The following is a 17,509-nucleotide window of genomic DNA, read 5'->3' as shown; positions in this document are numbered from 1 at the left end:
CTGTAACATCTTTGTTTTATCTGTACCATTCTTTTTCACAATAAAGAGCAACCCTGTTTTGTTAAAAACAAAGACCAGCATGGGGTGACAAGGCTGCTGTGCAATTTCACTGCAGAAAAAAAAAAGCGTTGTCACCCTATAACAGGAAGTTAAACAAAAACAGAGCTATTCCCAGAATCAGCAGGTAACAAACCTATAATTACAGGAAAACCAAAGACTGGTATATATGTATATATTTTTTTATTTGGCCAAAGTTTTATTTTAAAAATGTATGAAGCCGAGGAACACATCCATTGAGTTCTTTTTTTTCCTACCTTGTCCTTTGATTCCAAATGGAGGCACGAATTCCCTGATCTTTCCCCACTTCCTGAAAGAGTCATCGAGGAACATTGGAGCTGGTCTTGAGAACCTACGGAAAAACAAAGCATCATTCTGCAAGGTGTACGATTGTGTGCTCAGCATCACCTTTCATTATCAATACATTTATTACACATTAGAAATAGTGGTAGAAACTAGGGATCGACCGATTATCGGCAATGCCGATATGCACTTTCCCAGAACCGGCCCCGGAGGTTACCGATATTGCCGATATTTCGGAAAGTGCTTGTACCGGAGTGATGCCTGCAGCTAGAGGCATCACCCCGGTACCGGCATCCATAGCCGATGGTCGGCTGTCTTGTAATGACAACTGATGGGGCTGAGAAGCTGCTTGGTTGTCATTACAAGGAGCGGGAGGGGACGTCTCCCCCCCTCCCGCTGCCTTCTGCCGCTCGCCCGGGTCTCCCTTCCCACCGGGAGACCCGGGCATCCTACCTGCACGGCCGCCGAAGAGAAGACCCGATCAAAGCCGCATTCGGCTCTGATCGGGTCTCCATGTAAACAACCCGGAAGTGATGTTACGACTCATGTACTCGGTGGCAAATTCAAAAAAATGCGAGCATTCAAAACAGCCAAACTTGACGTTTTGAATGCTTTTAAGTGCAGAGGAGGGGTTTGGGGTCTTTTAGACCCCCAGATCTCTCCACCAGATTACCTGTAGGAAAAAAAAAATGTAAATGTCCGAAAATATCGGCCAATACCGATATCCGATGACCAAAATATCGGTATAGGTATCGGCAATAAAAAGACGATATCGGTCAATCACTAGTAGAAAGTGGACGTGTCTGTGGCAGGAAGAACCCAGAACAACATGTAAAAAACGGCAGGCCTCGCTTGCTTCAGGTAAGGTCAGTGTTCAGGATTCAACAATAAGAAAGACTGGGCAAAAATGGAATCCATTGGAGAGCTCCAAGGCCAAAGTGATTGCTGACCAAAAAGAACACAAAGGCTCGTCTCACATTTGCCAAAACATCTTGATTATCTCCAAGACATCTGGGCAAATATTCTGTGGAGCGATGAGAGAAAAGTTTAACTTTTGGAAGGTGCGCATTTCGTTACATCTGGGATAAAACCAACACAGCATTTCAAAAAAAGAACATCATACGAATAGTCACACATGGTGGTGGTAATGTGATGGTCTGGGGCTGGACGACTTGCCATCATTGATGGAACTCTGCACTCTACCAGAAAATCCTGAAGGAGAATGTTTGGCCATCAGTTCCTGACCTCAATCTGCAGTAGGACAATAACCTGAAACACACCAGCAAGTCCACTTCTGAATGGCCCAAAAAACACAAAATGAAGGTTTTGGAGTGGCCTCTAGACTTAAATCCGATTGAGATGCTCTGGCATGACCTTAAACAGGCCGTTCATGCTGAAAAACCCTCCAATATGGCTGAATTATAACAATTCTGCAAAGACGAGTGCGCCAAAATTCCTCCACAGCGATGTGAAAGACTCATTGCCAGTACATATAAACTATATTCCCAAAAGTATTGGGACGCCCTCCTTTACACGCACCTGAACTTCAAGGGCTTCCCAGTCTTAGTCTGTAGGGTTCAATATTGAGTTGGCCCACCCTTTGCAGCTATAACAGCTTCAACTCTTCTGGGGAGGTTGTCCACAAGGTTTAGGAGTGTGTCTATGGGAATGTTTGACCATTCTTCCAGAAGCACATTTTTGAGGTCAGGCACTGATGTGCACGCTCACAGTCTCTGCTATAATTCATCCCAAAGGTGTTCTATCCGGTTGAGATCAGGATTCCACCCCAAACTCGCTCACCCGTGTCTTCATGGACCTTGCTTTGTGCACTTGTCCAAATCATTTGGAGGGGGGGATTATAGTGTGGGGTTGTTTTTCAGGAGTTAGGCTTGGCCCCTTAGTTCCAGTGTAGGAACTCTTACGGCGTCAGCATACCAAGACATTTTGGACAATTTCATGCTCCCAACTTTGTGTGGAAAGTTTGGGGATGGTCCCTTCCTGTTCCAACATGACTGCGCACCAGTGCACAAAGCAAGGTCCATAAAGACACGGATGAGTGAGTTTGGGGTCGAGGAACTTGACATTACCAACACATGAAATGTCGACACCCCATGTAAGTTAATTAAAAGATTATCCTATTTTCCCACTTTTGCATTACGTTCAGCACATTCCTCGTACAATGTAGGTATGAAACGATGATTTTACATATTGACCATAGATGCTCTTTAATAGATGTTTGTTTTTTGCACACCTGGACCAGGTTGGTGAAGGTTTTTTTATACTTTTAAATTTAGAGAAGGATAGGAGTTCTCTTATTGAGGAGCTGTAAAACTTTCTGAATTAGTCTCACACAAGGAAGTTGGCCAAAGTCTGGAAAGATGTCCCTTGTGTGATGACAGTAGGGAGGTCCTGGGTCATGTTAAAGGAAAGCCTCATCTACTACACTGAACCGTCTCGGAAAACACGTCTACGGCTTTTAGCGACTTCCACACAGTGCGTAGATCTGTCATGTTGTCGTGCAGATGGAGAGCAGACTGTGACAAGCCAACGTCAGAACGAGAGATTTTGGGGACACGGTGCTACGTTATTAATGAAGCCGGCTACGACCGGGAACACGACGCACCATTCGCAGTCCCGGCTATTGGATGATTTGCTTTCCATGTGTAAATGTTATCCTTCCAGTGTATTTCCCCCTCGGGACCCAGATCGAGATTTCACAGAAACATAATCTGATGGCATTTCATCGCTTCTGGCAGGAGCTGAGAGCCGAACGTCCTGCATAATTCATTTCTTTATTATACTCCGTGTAACATGAACAGACATAGATTAACTTAAGAGCAGAGTACAATGGGAGACGCGCAGGAGGCAGTCACTCTACAAAGCAGATTTAGAAGCACGTTAAGCACGGTTATTATTCTCCCTTTGTGCCAGTCTGTTATGGAGGAACATGGAGAGGGTTATAGGTGCAGCAGAATGAGCCCCCGTAGTGTGCTGGAGTACTGGGTGGAGAAAGGGAGATGGAATGGATGGTGGGTGTAGATGTGGTATTCTACAGCTGAGGTACAATGCATTCAGTACTTGGGTCATACAACAGGCAGAGTGTGCATGGTAGGTATATAGGTAAGACATGTCAGGGTAGCAATCTCTTATACCATGGTGGCAGTCTACTATAACTTTGGTAGAAGTCTGAACACACTCTTGTAACATGACAATAGTCCAACACAACAGTCATTTACGACACTGAATTTGTCAAACACAAAAAACTCTTGTAACAGGACATTGGTCAAACCAAACAGTATCTGGAACTCTGACATGCACGATATTGTCAAAAATATTGGGACGGCTGCCTTTACACGCATATAAACTTTAATGGCATCCCAGTCTTAGTCCGTAGGGTTCAATATTGAGTTGGCCCACCCTTTGCAGCTATAACAGCTTCAACTCTTCTGGGAAGGCTGTCCACAAGGTTTAGGAGTGTGTCTATGGGAGTGTTTGACCATTCTTCCAGAAGCACATTTGTGAGGTCAGGCACTGATGTTGAACTAGAAGGCCTGGCTCGCAGTCTACACTTTAATTCATCCCAAAGGTTTTCCATCAGGTTGAGGTCAGGACTCTGTGCAGGCCAGTCACGTTTCTCCACCCCAAACTCGCTCATCCATGTCTTTATGGACCTTGCTTTGTGCACTGATGCACAATCATATTGGAACAGGAAGGGGCCATCCCCAAACTGTTCCCACAAAGTTGGGAGCATGAAACTGTCCAAAATGTCTTGGTATGCTGACACCTTAAGAGTTCCTTTCTTGTGTACCAAGGCATCAGCCAAATACAACTATCTCTTGTAACAAGACATCAGTCAAGTATGACTATATTGTGTAACATGGCATCAGTCAAGTACGACTATCTCGTATAACATGGCATCAGTCAAGTACGACTATGTTGTGTAACATAGCACCAGTCAAACATGACTATCCCGTGTAACATGGCATCAGTCAAACACGATCATCTCGTGGAACATAGCATCAGTCAAGTACGACTATCTCATGTAACATGGCACCAGTCAAACACGACTATCACCACGTGTAACATGGCATTAGTCAAACACGACTATCACGTGTAACACGGTATCAGTCAAACACAATCATCTCGTGGAATATGGCATCAGTCAAGTACGACTATCTTGTGTAACATGGCATCAGTCAAGCACGACTATCTCATGTAACATGGTATCAGTCAAGTACGACTATCTTGTGTAACAAGACATCAGTAAAATACAACTATCACGTGTAACATGGCATAGGTCAAACACGACTATCTCATGTAACATGGCATCAGTCAAGTACGACTATCTCGTGTAACATGGCATAGGTAAAACACGACTATCTTGTGTAACATGGCACCAGTCAAATATGACTATCTCGTGTAACAAGATATCACTCAAATACGACTATCTTGTGTAACATTCCATCAGTCAAGTACGACTATCTAATGTAAAGAGGCATCAGTCAAATTTGACTATTTCGTGTAACATGGTATCAATCAAACACGACTATCACGTGTAACATGGCATCGGAAACCTGACTATCTTGTGTAACATGGCATCAGTTAAACACAACGATCTCATGTAACATGGCATCAGTCAAAGACAACTTGTGTAACATGGCATTGGTCAAACAAGACTATCTCATGTAACATGACATCAGTCAAACATGACTCGTGTAACATGGTATTTGTCAAGCACGAGTATCTGACATCAACCAATCAAAACCATATCACGTAGTATGACAACAGTGGATGGTAACCGTCTCTAATATTGTTACATTAACAAAACACAACCTTCTCTTGTGACATGCCATCAGTCAATCACAATCATCTCCTATAGTATGACAACCCTAAAAAAAATCAAGTTTTGGCAAAAAAAAAAAAACGGAGAATTTTTCTAAATAGGCTGCGGACATTTCACTTTGATCCACTTGATAAAATGAATCTCTTATCGCATGGAAATCTTCCCACCAGAGCCCCAGCAGGGCTCCGGGCATTCCCATGGAGTACATAGAGGGCCCATCTGCAGCTGTGCGGTGTTTGTACCTCGTTCTGCACATCTGCGGAGGGGAAGCAGACACGATCCAGAGTACAAACACATCCAGACATCGCCGCTTAAGAGATTTTTTGGCGCTGTCCTTACTCCTTTTTTGATTTCTGCCAAGAATTTTGGCAGCGATAGCCTGAGCTCTGCAATGGGCTATTAGTGCTATTTTATTGAGCAGTTGCAATAGATCTTATCATCCTGAGGATCCTCGGGAGACAGTCACAGCTTGCCGGGAGTGTGTACGCACCAGTTCCATCAAAACATTGAGAGAATTTATATAAAGGCGATGTCAGCCCTATCTGAATGCATTTAGTTTGCTCAATGTATTGCGTATCATAAACAATTGTCCTGTTTTTTTTTCCTTTGTAAGGCTTGGTTCACACGTGTGCATATGACACAGCGCGCTCACGTGTATCCATGTGGTTTCAAAGCATTCCCCTGGATTGCATGTAGGGCAGCTCATTCATTTGAATGGTAAGCCCTATGCGTGAGAAACGCATGAAAAGGAGTCCCTGACCCTTTTCCAAAATCAAGTTGCATTGAAAAGCATGGCACCTTATATGGACGCTGGTTGGACACACTCTCCAATCTGGCTTGCGTTCCAGCCTGGTTACGGCCAGCCACTGTCTCCGGTCACACCGCTCTCTCTCCCCCTGCACACCAGCCGTTCAAGCGGACATCCTAGTACGTGGATCACTCAATCCTTGGATTTACAGGGCTGCCTACATACAGGTCTACTCCACACAGACCAGCCACTTGCCATTCCACCAGGATACAGCAGGAAGCGGTCCCAGACATACCTATGGGATACAGGGATACACGTGACCAGGGCTTTTTTTCAGGGGGAACGCAGTTCCGGCACCTTCAGAACTGAATGTATGTAATAGCAGATGCTGGGGTGTGTTGGAGGGTCTATTATTGCTGACTGCTGAGTGATATATTGTTGCTGGTGGGGATCTATTTTTGTGTAGGAAGGGGGGCCTGTTGTTCCTGGGGAGTTCTTCTGTTGCTCACAAGGGGTCTATTGTTGCTGGTGGGTGTTATGTTGCTGGGGTTCACTTGTTGCTGGGAGGGATGTACTGTTGAGGGAGGGGTCTTTTGTTGCTTGTTGCAGTAGGGTCTATTGATGCTTGCTACGAGGAACCTTTTGTTGCTGGAAGGGATCTATTTTTGCAGGGGGTCTATTGTTGCTGGGAAGGTCTATTGTTGCTAAAAGGGATCTATTGTTGCTGGGGGTGGGTCTTATGTTTCAGGGGGTCAGTTGTTGCTGGGAGGGATGTACTGTTGAGGGAGAGGTCTTTGTTGCTGGCTGCTGGAGGGTCTATTGATTCTGGCTGTTGGTAATCTATTGTTGCTGAGGTGGATCTATTGTCGTTGGAGTGTCCATTGTTGCTAGATCTATTTTACTGTCTTTCGCGTTATCATTAACCACTTGCCGTCTGCTCACATTGGTGCTACTGCGGCAATGTGGCTCGTTATCGTCCAGCAACGTAGACCTACGTCTCTGGACTCCTCACCTTGTGGGCGGCACGCGTGCGCCGCCGGAGGCTCGCTCCCGCTGTGTTGAGTCACAGTGGGAGTCGGGCCAGGGGAGGAGCAGCGGCGATCGCGGCTGCTCTTCCCCGATCCTTGGGGAATCGAGTGTGGAGATCCGCCCGCTTGTGTAAACAAAGCGGGCGGATCTCCTAAGTGACAGGGAGTGACAGATTTTAGTGTTCAGTATAGCTGAACATGTGATCTGTCCCTGTGTCACTCAGTCACCTCCCCCCACACACGTTAGTAAGCACCAGGCATACATTAACCCCTCCCTCTCCAATAAAGTTAACCCCTTCCCTGCCCTGCCAGTGTCATTTTTACAGTAACAGTGCATATTTATAGCACTGATTACTGCAGTAATGTCACTGGTACCCCCAAAAGTGTCAAAAATGTCAGTCAAGGGTCCGATCTGTCCGCCGCAATGCCGCAGTCCCGCAAAAAAAAAAAATCGCAGATCGCCGCCATTACTCGTTAAAAAAAAAAAAAAAATGACAAAAATCTTTCCCTTTGTTAGTAAACGCAATAACTTTTGCGCAAACCAATCAAAATACACTTATTGCGATTTTTTTTTTACCAAAAATATGTAGCAGAAAACAAATTGGCCAAAAATTTAAAAAAAATTTGATTTTTACATTTTTTGGGGGGGAATTTCATATAAAAAAATAGTTATTTTTTCAAAATTAACGCTATTTTTTTGTTTATAGCGCAAAAAGTAAAAATCGCACAGGTGATCAAATACCACCAAAAGAAAGCTCTGTTTGTGGGAAAAAAAGGACGTAAATTTCGTTTGGGTACGGCGTTGCACGACCGCGCAATTGTCCGTTAAAGTCACACAGTGCCGAATCGCAAAAAGTGGCCTGGACGTAAGACAGCAAAATCCTCCGGTGGTAAAGTGGTTAACAAATTCCATACAAAATACCTTGCACCACAAAATAATACTTGGGTCTATATTCTCTAAAAGGGGCGGTATTGGGAGGTGGGTAAGGGGTGGAACCAAGGAACAGTGCTTGGAGGTGGTTAAGGGGCAGAGTCAAAGGGTGACTCGAAATGGAGGAGTTCCTGAACCTATTCTCTGAGAAAAAAAGCTCTGCACGTGACTGTCATCTGGCGTTTCTACTGGAGGATGAGAACTGTGCATTGCCTAATTTCCACACTTTGTGAGTGCAATCCAATTTTAATACCTGTGTTTTATAAACAAATAAATACACTTAGAATGCTGCGCCTTCTTTTTCCTTTCATCACCTTTATATGGAACTACTATCCTCTATACAAGACCATACTAGACTGAAATGCAGGGCTCGCTGGGTGATAGATATTGGAGAAATTGATGATGATCAATAGGACATGGTTCTGGAAGCAATCCCTGTAACTTCCCTATCCTCCTCCCACAAGCTCTCACAGCTATTTATTCCCAATAGAGCTCATCGCACACCTGCCATTTTGTTTTATTGAAGGAGAAGAGATACGCCGCTATGCCCCAAATGCAATGTACATAGAGGCGATTTTATACATATGCTGTGCTGATGCCCAAAACTTATGAGGTATTGGAAAAAGGTCCTGCAAACCATCTCCATGCTCGCCCAAGTTGAGCAAAAAACAAAAAAGTCTGGCGCTAAATGACCAGGACTGTCACTCTCTCCATATCGAAGCCTGGAATTTGACAAGGGGCCATAGAGCCGCATATAATTTACTATATTTTAGAAAACTGTACTCAAGCAGGTGGCTTAATGGACAAATTACTGAAGTTTAAAGTTATAACTTCAAACCAGTAATTTCACAGTAAATATATAAATAATAAATTATGTTATAACATATAGCATAATATTGTATTATTTTGTTTGATTAAAAAAGTACTTTTTCTGCAGCAGCAGCAGATTCTCCCTCTTAACTGTGTGAGAAAAACCTGGGATTATGGGTAAACCTTATACCCATAAACCCATGTTTTCTCTTTGTAGTTAAGAGGGCTGGGCTGGAAGGGAGCATTTGTCTTTTAGACACAAGCCCCCTTCTATGACACTGCAGTGAGGGGAGAGCCTCCACTGCAGTGAGGGGAGAGCCTCCACTGCAGCATTTTTATTGGACAGCTTGAACCAATGGTGCTTTATCATTGTCCAAGGCTCCAAGCTGTCCATTGAGCTCAGTGCCTCTGACAAGAAATCAGAGGCACTATGAGCTCATCCTCTAAGTCTGCTGAAAACAGCTTCTGACAGGCTGCATAAGGAGCCCTGTATCTCCGGAACCATAGGTGCTAGGAGCCCCTTTTGACCAGTGGTGGGGTAGGACTTCAGGTACCTACCCACCAAATTTAGGGTCTCTGTGACCCCAGGTCGCAGAGCTACGAGCCTCTAAGCTCAATCATTTTTTTTAATGTTAATGGCAGGTAAGGCTCTTCCTCCACCGCTGATGCACCCTCCCAGATAGGTTGCTAGTTGGGTTAGGGGAATTTAGTTATTGTGGCACTCCTGTAATCCGTAGAATAGCTTGTGATTACTTTAGGCTGCTCTGAGCTCTGCAGAATGCAGGTTTGATTGCTTCCCCCTGTTTTCTGGAGACTTCCAGAATATAGTTGGTGGGAGAATCAGATGAGCCTGGATATGTATGTGGTTCCAGCCAATCCCTGGGGGAAGGTGGATACGTAGTTTGGGTACTGAGACAGCAGGGTTCTTTCCCAGGAGGAGAGGTTTCTATCCGGAAGGTCTGCTTTCCTTCTAGGTAGGTCTCAGCTGTGCACAGCTGGGGGGGCCTAGCCGGCAGCAAATTTTCTTGAGGGGTTTCACTCAGGATCTGGTCTGGAAAATTCCCTGAGGAGACTGTCCACCTGAGCCTGTGAGTAGAGACTTTCCTCTCATTACTGTTCAGTGTCCGGTGTATTCCACAGCTCCCTAAGCCCCATCCAAGTTGATCAGCAATATACTTGAAAAAAGCAACCCCTACACTGTTTATTGAGCCAGAGGAGTGAATGTTGCAGTTTGCCTGGCTGTCGATACACTAGTGGAAAAAAAAGACTTGGGATAAAGTTAACGGCCCTTGGGGGGTGAACACTACACTATAAAGATCATGGGAAAACCTCTGTGCGCTATATATTCCCATCTGTCCTCCTTATCTGGACTGCTTTCACCATCCCAATCTCTCCTGTCCCCAGGACTGGCACACATTCTGCTATACATTTTAAGATATGTCACTTTATATTTGTATGTTGAGTAGTATATGGATTGGAAGGGTACCAAGTTTGTGTTGGTGGCGTCCGTGTTGCAGGCAGGTCTTATCTACATTATATAGTGGCGGGAGGTCAGAAGACTTCCATATAATGGGCCGTTGATGGATATATTTAGTTACAACGAGCAATCCTGAGGTCAGAGGCAGCTGTATATCACAGCCAGTCAATGTAATTAGTGGCCAGCAGCACGTAGACCTGCCACACAGTACAAAGCTGATGCTGATGAAGTATCTGCACAGGATTCACATTACTCCTTATCTTGTCTCTGGAACAAGGGAGAGAACCGTTAAATGTGCACCAGCTGCCTGATCTTCCATCTGAAGACATAAGGTAACTTCTCAGAAACAAATCCCAGCTACTGTGCTTGATTATTACTAAGCCAACAGCCAATATTTGAATTCTGGATTATTTTCATCTCTGCACTGAGATATACATTATATGGCAAAATGCTTGTGGTTACCTGACCATCATACCTAGTTTATAGACAAAAGCATGTGAACCTCGTCAAAATTATATAGTTTAGGTGTCTCCAGGGACTAGACCAGACGAAACATTTTAGACAACTGTACTCTTCCAACCTTCTGGTAACAGTTTGGTGAAGACCCTTTTCTGTTCCCACATGACTGTTCACCTGTGTACAAAGCCAGCTCCATAAAGATACGGTTTGGCCGGTTTGGAGTGGAGGAACTTGAGTGTCCTGCACAGAGCCCTGTCCTCAGTCATACGGAACACATGTGGGATGATACTGGAACGTCAGTTGTGAGCCAGGTCTTCCCACCTGTCATCAGTACCTGATCTCAACCCTACTGAACACCTTTGGGATGAATTACAATTTTGATCGTGAGCCAGGTCTTCCCACCTGTCATTGGCACCTGACCTCAACCCTACTGAACATCTTTGGGATGAATTGGAACGTCGATCATGAGTCGGGGGTTCTAATCCAATATTAATACCTTACCTCACAAATGAGCAAAAATTCCCACAAACATCCTCCAAAATCGCATGGAAAGTCTTCCCAGAAGAGTGGAAGATTTTATTGTCACATTTGGAGCGACTCCACATTAACAGTCACAAGGGGCCAACACCATATTAATGTTAATGTTTTGGAATGGGATGTCCAACAAACTCATACAAGTGTGATGGTCAGGTGGCCATATAACTTATTTCCGCTGTGTCTGGAGTTATAAGTTATACACATTTAAGGTGAACTGCCTGCTATCAGTAAATGGGGCAGAGCTGTGGCAGGCTCTGGAGGGATCCGACAATATTGTTGCGATTCACCCCACTGCCTGACAGCTGGCTCTGCCTCTCAGCATGTGGCTAAGAGCTGGAGCCAGCTATTCCCGCCCCCTCCTCAGTCCGGCCCTCCAGGTAACGTTGAATGAGCAGAGAGTGGTGGATGACAATGTCTGCCCTCTGTTCAAAGCAGACTGAAGACTGAGCGATCAGTGGTGATGTGATCGCTCAGTTCTCGGTGTTAGAGGCAGCGTGGGACAGCTGCATCTCAACACCAATGCTGCAACATGGAGGTAAGTATGAAGGTTTGTTTTTTCATATCCCATACTTCTCCTTTAAGCAAGTCATTCTGTTAAAGCCTGGCAGCACTAGGGTCATTGGTTCCAGATCCAACCAACGAACTACCTGCCTGGAGTTTTCATAATCTCACTGTGCCTGCGTGGGTTTCCTCCCACACTCCAAAGACACTCTAATAGGTTAATTGGCTCTAGTATGTGTATGTACAAATGCGAGTTAGGGACCTTAGACCGTAAGCTCCTTTGAGGGTAGGGACTGATATGAATGTACAATATATATATGTAAAGAGCGGTGTAAATTGATGGCACCATATAAGTACCTGTAGTAAATAAATAAATAAATAATAAATAGAGTTTACATCTACCACATCCACATATTTCTTTCACCCATGACCCAGACCTTCCCATCTATTTAGAAGAGTTGCAAAGCAACGATCCGGAACTTTCTTTTAATTTGAATTCATTTCATGACAGACCTTGGGAAAAGATCTAACACCTTGGATGGATCTCAATGTGCTGTAAAACATACTGCAGATCATTCCCCGGTTTATCTTCTAAAAACAAAGCTGATTACATCTTCTCAGGGTGCTAAGGTTGGTTGGGTTTCACTCAATAATAATTTTCCAGCCATTAAATATGACATCAGCATGTCATGGGCTGGTGACAGGGAATATCCCGGGAGCTGTACACACATGCCTTCCTCCCAGTCACCATCTTGTTCCTCCTGGGATGCTGGGAGAAGTCTATGGTTGCTGAGGACAGCCCGTGTTTGCTTTGGGGACACGGTACTTGTATTGTTTTCATGTCGGATTTTCTCTCTGTACACAAAGAATAAAGCGAGTCACTGAGACAAGACAGTGATACATTGGATTCCTGGCAGACTGAAAAGTTTGGATGTTGAACTAAAGAGACCAAAGCTGGAGCAATTTACTAGTTATGGATGAGAGAAAATACACGGAAACTCGGGGCGGCTAATCCCTCCCTCTACACCTACACAGATGACACCATTTCCCTCATCTATTCACCAACAACATGAAGCACACGTGTCTGGAGACACAATGAGTATTCAATTTTTCTCACATTCCAGGACTATGGAGGGGGAACATTCATCAAAGCGGATTTATCCCTAATCTTCCTGCGACTGGCTTATTTGATAAACGACTAAACAAATGGTTCTCTCTATTACATCTCCAGGAATCTGGTTGGGTGTTATAGAGGATTAGAAGTTAGAGTTATTAAAGGACAAAAAAGACAAACTGGACAAGTTAGGTACTTGGGACAGTTCCTTAAAGACGTATTCCAAGTATAGATATTTATACATACTTACATTGGTCCAGCTTGGACCAATGTAACTATGTATATAGCATTATTGAAAATAAAAAAGGTGAAACAAAGAAATATAAAATAATAATAGGTGCTCAGTCCAAAGTAATACTGTTCAAAAATTCCACAAATGACAGTGTCCGTTCATAGAAGAGTGAAGGAGATACTTGTGTCTTGACACCAGAAAAGTAGCCCCTGGTAATGCTATATCCCCACGTGCTCATATAAAAAAAATGGTTGCATTGTCCTCGTTATACAACAAGAAAAGTCAGCCTCGCTTTTTGGTTACTCAAAGACCGGATCATGCCACTAGGTTGATGCCTGGGATCGATATCCTCTCCTTGTTATTAGATGGATCTGCGATCCATTGGCTCAGATTGCTGCTTCTGAGGATGTCACATGGGGACGAAACGCATCAAGCAGAAACCCTCAATGCGCCACTTACGGTCTAGGTCATGGGTGTCCAACCTTTTGGCTTCTCTGGGCCACATTGAGTGTAGAGAAATGTTCTCGGGCCGCATTCAAAATATATACTATAGTTAAGGTATATAAGTAATAAAATACCGCCGCGCCCTTTCCGCGCCGCTGCACCCCCCGCACTAATTTAACACAACTAGAGGATGATCAAATGAAATGGAATCAGTATGCAGAGGTTTACTTCTTCTGAGAGATATTAAAGGGACACTCTAACCACCATGACCACTTCAGTGATTTGAAGAAGTGGTCATGGTGGTAGGAGTCAGAAACACTGCACATGCTCGCCTCCCCCACCTCCGAGGCAGCTTCTGCCTACCGTTAGTTGGAAGCCGCTGTGGCCATGCCCCCAACCCAACTTCATTCCTCCCCAGCAAAAAAAAAATTGTCAGGGGGCATTGGGCCGCATTGCCTGGGGTTCCGGGCCGCATGTGGCCCCCGGGCCGCAGGTTGGACATGCCTGGTCTAGGTGGTATGTACGCAAACTGTCCGGCGGCTTTCTAAATGACCGGACAGAATAGGCATATGGGAGCAAACGGCTTTTTATCAATATGCAGTTTTTACACTATGGGAGGATCCCTCTTTTTTCCTGCCATCTGAATCAATGGTTTACGGACCCATGATCTGATCCTTGAGTGACCAAAAAGCAATGCTGACTTTTCTTGTTGTATAACAAGGTCAATGCAATCTGGTAAGTGCGGATTTTTTTTATATGAGCACGTGGTGATATAGCATTACCAGGGGTTACTTTCCTGGTGTCGAGACACAAGTATCTCCTTCACTCTTAAATGGACGGACACTGTCGTTTTTGGAATTTTTGAACAGCATTACTGTGGACTGAGCACTTGTTATTTTTATATTTCTTTGTTTCACATTTGATTGACAACTTTTTTTTTTTCTGTCTAGCACAAACATTTTTGTGTTATTTTATAATTAGGTTAACTGGTTTGAAATAGTTGCTGCACAGTAGGTAGTATATTGGCTCACTTTACATATGCATATAGCATACTTGTGGGATCCCTCTAAAAGCTGAAAATCACTGTAACAAACTCCATTGCTACACCACTATCCCAGTGATCTCCACTAGCTTCGGGATCCCATGCGAAGACGCTGCCCTGCTGCTTACTGAACACAGAAGGTCCCCTGCTTGGCATGGGTGCTATTCAGAGAGAACTTTGCATTTTTTCAATAAATTCAAAGCATTCTTTGATTGTATGAGGTGGAGAGGAGGGGCAGTGACATCACAATCTCCACCTCATCCAATCAAAGGATGTTTTGCATCCATTGAGCAAATGCAAAGCCTTCTTTGAATACTGTCCATTCCAAGCAGGTGACCTCCTCTGTTCAGTAGGCAGAAGAGTAGCCGTTCGGCGCAGGACCCAGACAACGGAGCCCAGAATACATGGCATTGGTAGCTGCCTTGGTTTAACTTGTTTCCAGGAACTGCTTTTTGTTCTACCAGAAATAACATATTAGAAATGTATTTCACATTACAGCCCAAAACTTTTCCAAGCCTATGAATGTGAATTATGTCATTCACTCACGGTGGTCTTACCCTAAAATAATACATTACTGGAACGCGATTTACAACGAGACTGCATCAGTGACTAAACTGAAACTAAGAAAACATTTCAGAGGTCTTATCACATCTCAGAACACCCAATAATCCTGCATAGTATTTTACATTAGTTGATATAATCCTTTTATCCATCAAAATAACTTTCGTATTTTAGGGGAAACAAACTAATCATTCTGCATGACTACCTGGATTTGAGATAAGAAGAGTTGAAAGCCTAACTCTTGTTTTTTTTATTACTTACCTTAACCAAAGTCTTCGGGGCAGTCACATGTTGAGATTTCTTCCTCTTTGGATCTTCTCCCAGAAGCCCTAAATGATGCAAGACTGGAAATGTTGCATACTAAAGTTTGTCAATGGAGAAGGCAGGTCTGGGTGGTTGAAGTCCCACTTCTATCCTCTTGTGATGCTGTGGGTGGGGCACGTACATCACATCATTGGTTGTTAGGATGCTGGAGGTCCTGGCAACCGATCAATGCAGAGGATGGGGGAACCTTCTCTGGGGACTGGCTGGTGGTCCAGATAGAATTGTCACTCGGTCCTGGCTCCAGACTGCAGTCCACCATTTAGTAATATCTGCTCTAAGTAGTTACTTGCCACTGATATGAACGTGTTGTTATATAAAGAAATACAACTAGGGTATACAATTGTCAAAATCTCTTGTTTGACCTTATAAGGAGCGCTCCTAATGCTTCATATCCAAGTATTATATGAAGTTAGTGGTGGCTAATAGCCCTGCCACCAAATATTTCTCAAACAAAGTGACTTACAGAAGGTTTATTTGAGGCCAATTTGTAAGATACTAAAGAAAGGGATCAGTGATCAGATGATGCTGGTAGAGGAAGATGAGATCCATGTTCCCGAAGTTTTAGGGGCATCCTCCAAGTTTCTAAATAACGTTCTTGTAGAGTAACGTCATTAATAGTTTTCAAGCATTGGGTCGGTGTTGGAGTCTGAATTCAAGCTTTGGCCCTTCGTTTTTTTTTTTTTTAGCCACACAGGGGTTCATTTACTAAAGCTGGAGAGTGCAAAATCTGGTGCAGCTGTGCATGGTAGCCAATCAGCTTCTGAATTAAGCTTGTTCAAATAAACTTTGAAAAAAACAAACAAACTGGAAGCGGAGCACCGGAAGTGACGTTACGGGACACGGAGACACAAGTCCCGCGGCATAGCGGCTGATAGAGGCAGTTTTAAAGGTGAGTGGGTATATTTTTTTCTAAATAAATGTGAATCGAAAATACTACACTATATTGGCCCCTTATTTTGAGATCCAAAGCTTCATCAGCGAACCCCAGCTTGATCCAGATAAGGAGGAGCATACCACCATCCCCCATACAGAGAAGGAGAGGAGGAGAGATCATACCCTATACCCCACCTTGTAGATTTAGAGAAGGAAAGGAGAAGAGATCAGATCTTTAATATATCTGGAGGCGCAATACCTGAGGCATTAAGGTGAGCATTTAGCACACCTATAGGTGATGAGCACCGAAGAGCACATCTGAATTACACGGTGTGAAGGTGGAAGGAATATTAATGTAACACATAGAAGAGGAAGATCTGCGTTTACTATTTTGTGTTATTTGGGACACTAGAGCACCTTTATGATATATTCTGGCACTTTATTTCATTGGAGAATGTATTGAGAGAATATTTATAAAATATATATTGATTTACACAGAGCACTTTATTGGTACACTTATATCAACTTGATTAATTTGAGAATATATAGAGAATATTTTTTAATATATTTATTGTCACAGAGCACGTTATTGGCACACCTATATCACCTTCATATCCTTTTTAATTTAGCACCACCATAAGCACCTTTACTATTTTTTTATCATTATTTATATATTGTGTATTACATTGTATTTATACACGGTGATTTATAATTAATACGTTTAGCACCACAATTTTCTTATCATCATATATTATTAGCTGGTCTATTTATTTGTTTATATTTTGATACAATATATGAAATATCAACGCTGTTTATTATTCATTGTTTAATAATTTTATTGACATATTTTCCACTATTATTTTTATCATTTTTCATCACTGAGTTAATTAACACTTTATAGATATCCCTTGAAGCGCGGTACTTCCCCCCATTTTTTCTTGTTCAATTAAACTTTGAAAAAAAACAAACAAACTGGAAGCGGATTGGTTGCTTTGCAGAGCTGCACCTGATTTTTCACTCCCCGGTTTTAGTAAACCAACCCCATAGTGTCATATAGGAGGATACTAGAATATTAGCCCAGGTTAAGATAAATCAGCAATTCCACATTAGAGGTTATAGGTTTTACGGTGCTTCTTTTGAAACCTCAGGAGATAAGGCAAACAGGGTCAGGAAAATCAAAGGCATCAGGCATTGGAAGCAGATGTAGGAATCTGGCAATTGCAGT

At 43.4% G+C, this 17,509-nt stretch overlaps 1 protein-coding gene across 5 annotated transcripts in view; it reads right to left on the bottom strand.

Annotated features, from left to right (window-relative positions):
* The window catches only part of ST3GAL3 (ST3 beta-galactoside alpha-2,3-sialyltransferase 3), a 742,392-nt gene that overhangs the window by 154,163 nt on the left and 570,720 nt on the right, over window positions 1-17,509 (bottom strand). For all 5 annotated transcript variants that reach the window (XM_082265014.1, XM_082265013.1, XM_082265016.1 and 2 more), the window contains one exon: window positions 315-409. In XM_082265014.1, coding sequence (XP_082121140.1) covers window positions 315-409 — 95 coding nt within the window. The remainder of the gene's footprint in view (window positions 1-314; window positions 410-17,509) is intronic.

Source organism: Pelophylax lessonae (genome assembly GCF_965119305.1).
Source record: "Pelophylax lessonae genome assembly, chromosome: 8".
Classification (NCBI taxonomy): domain Eukaryota; kingdom Metazoa; phylum Chordata; class Amphibia; order Anura; family Ranidae; genus Pelophylax; species Pelophylax lessonae.
Note: the sequence above shows the minus strand (reverse complement) of the source record. Positions and strands in the feature narration are given on the sequence as shown.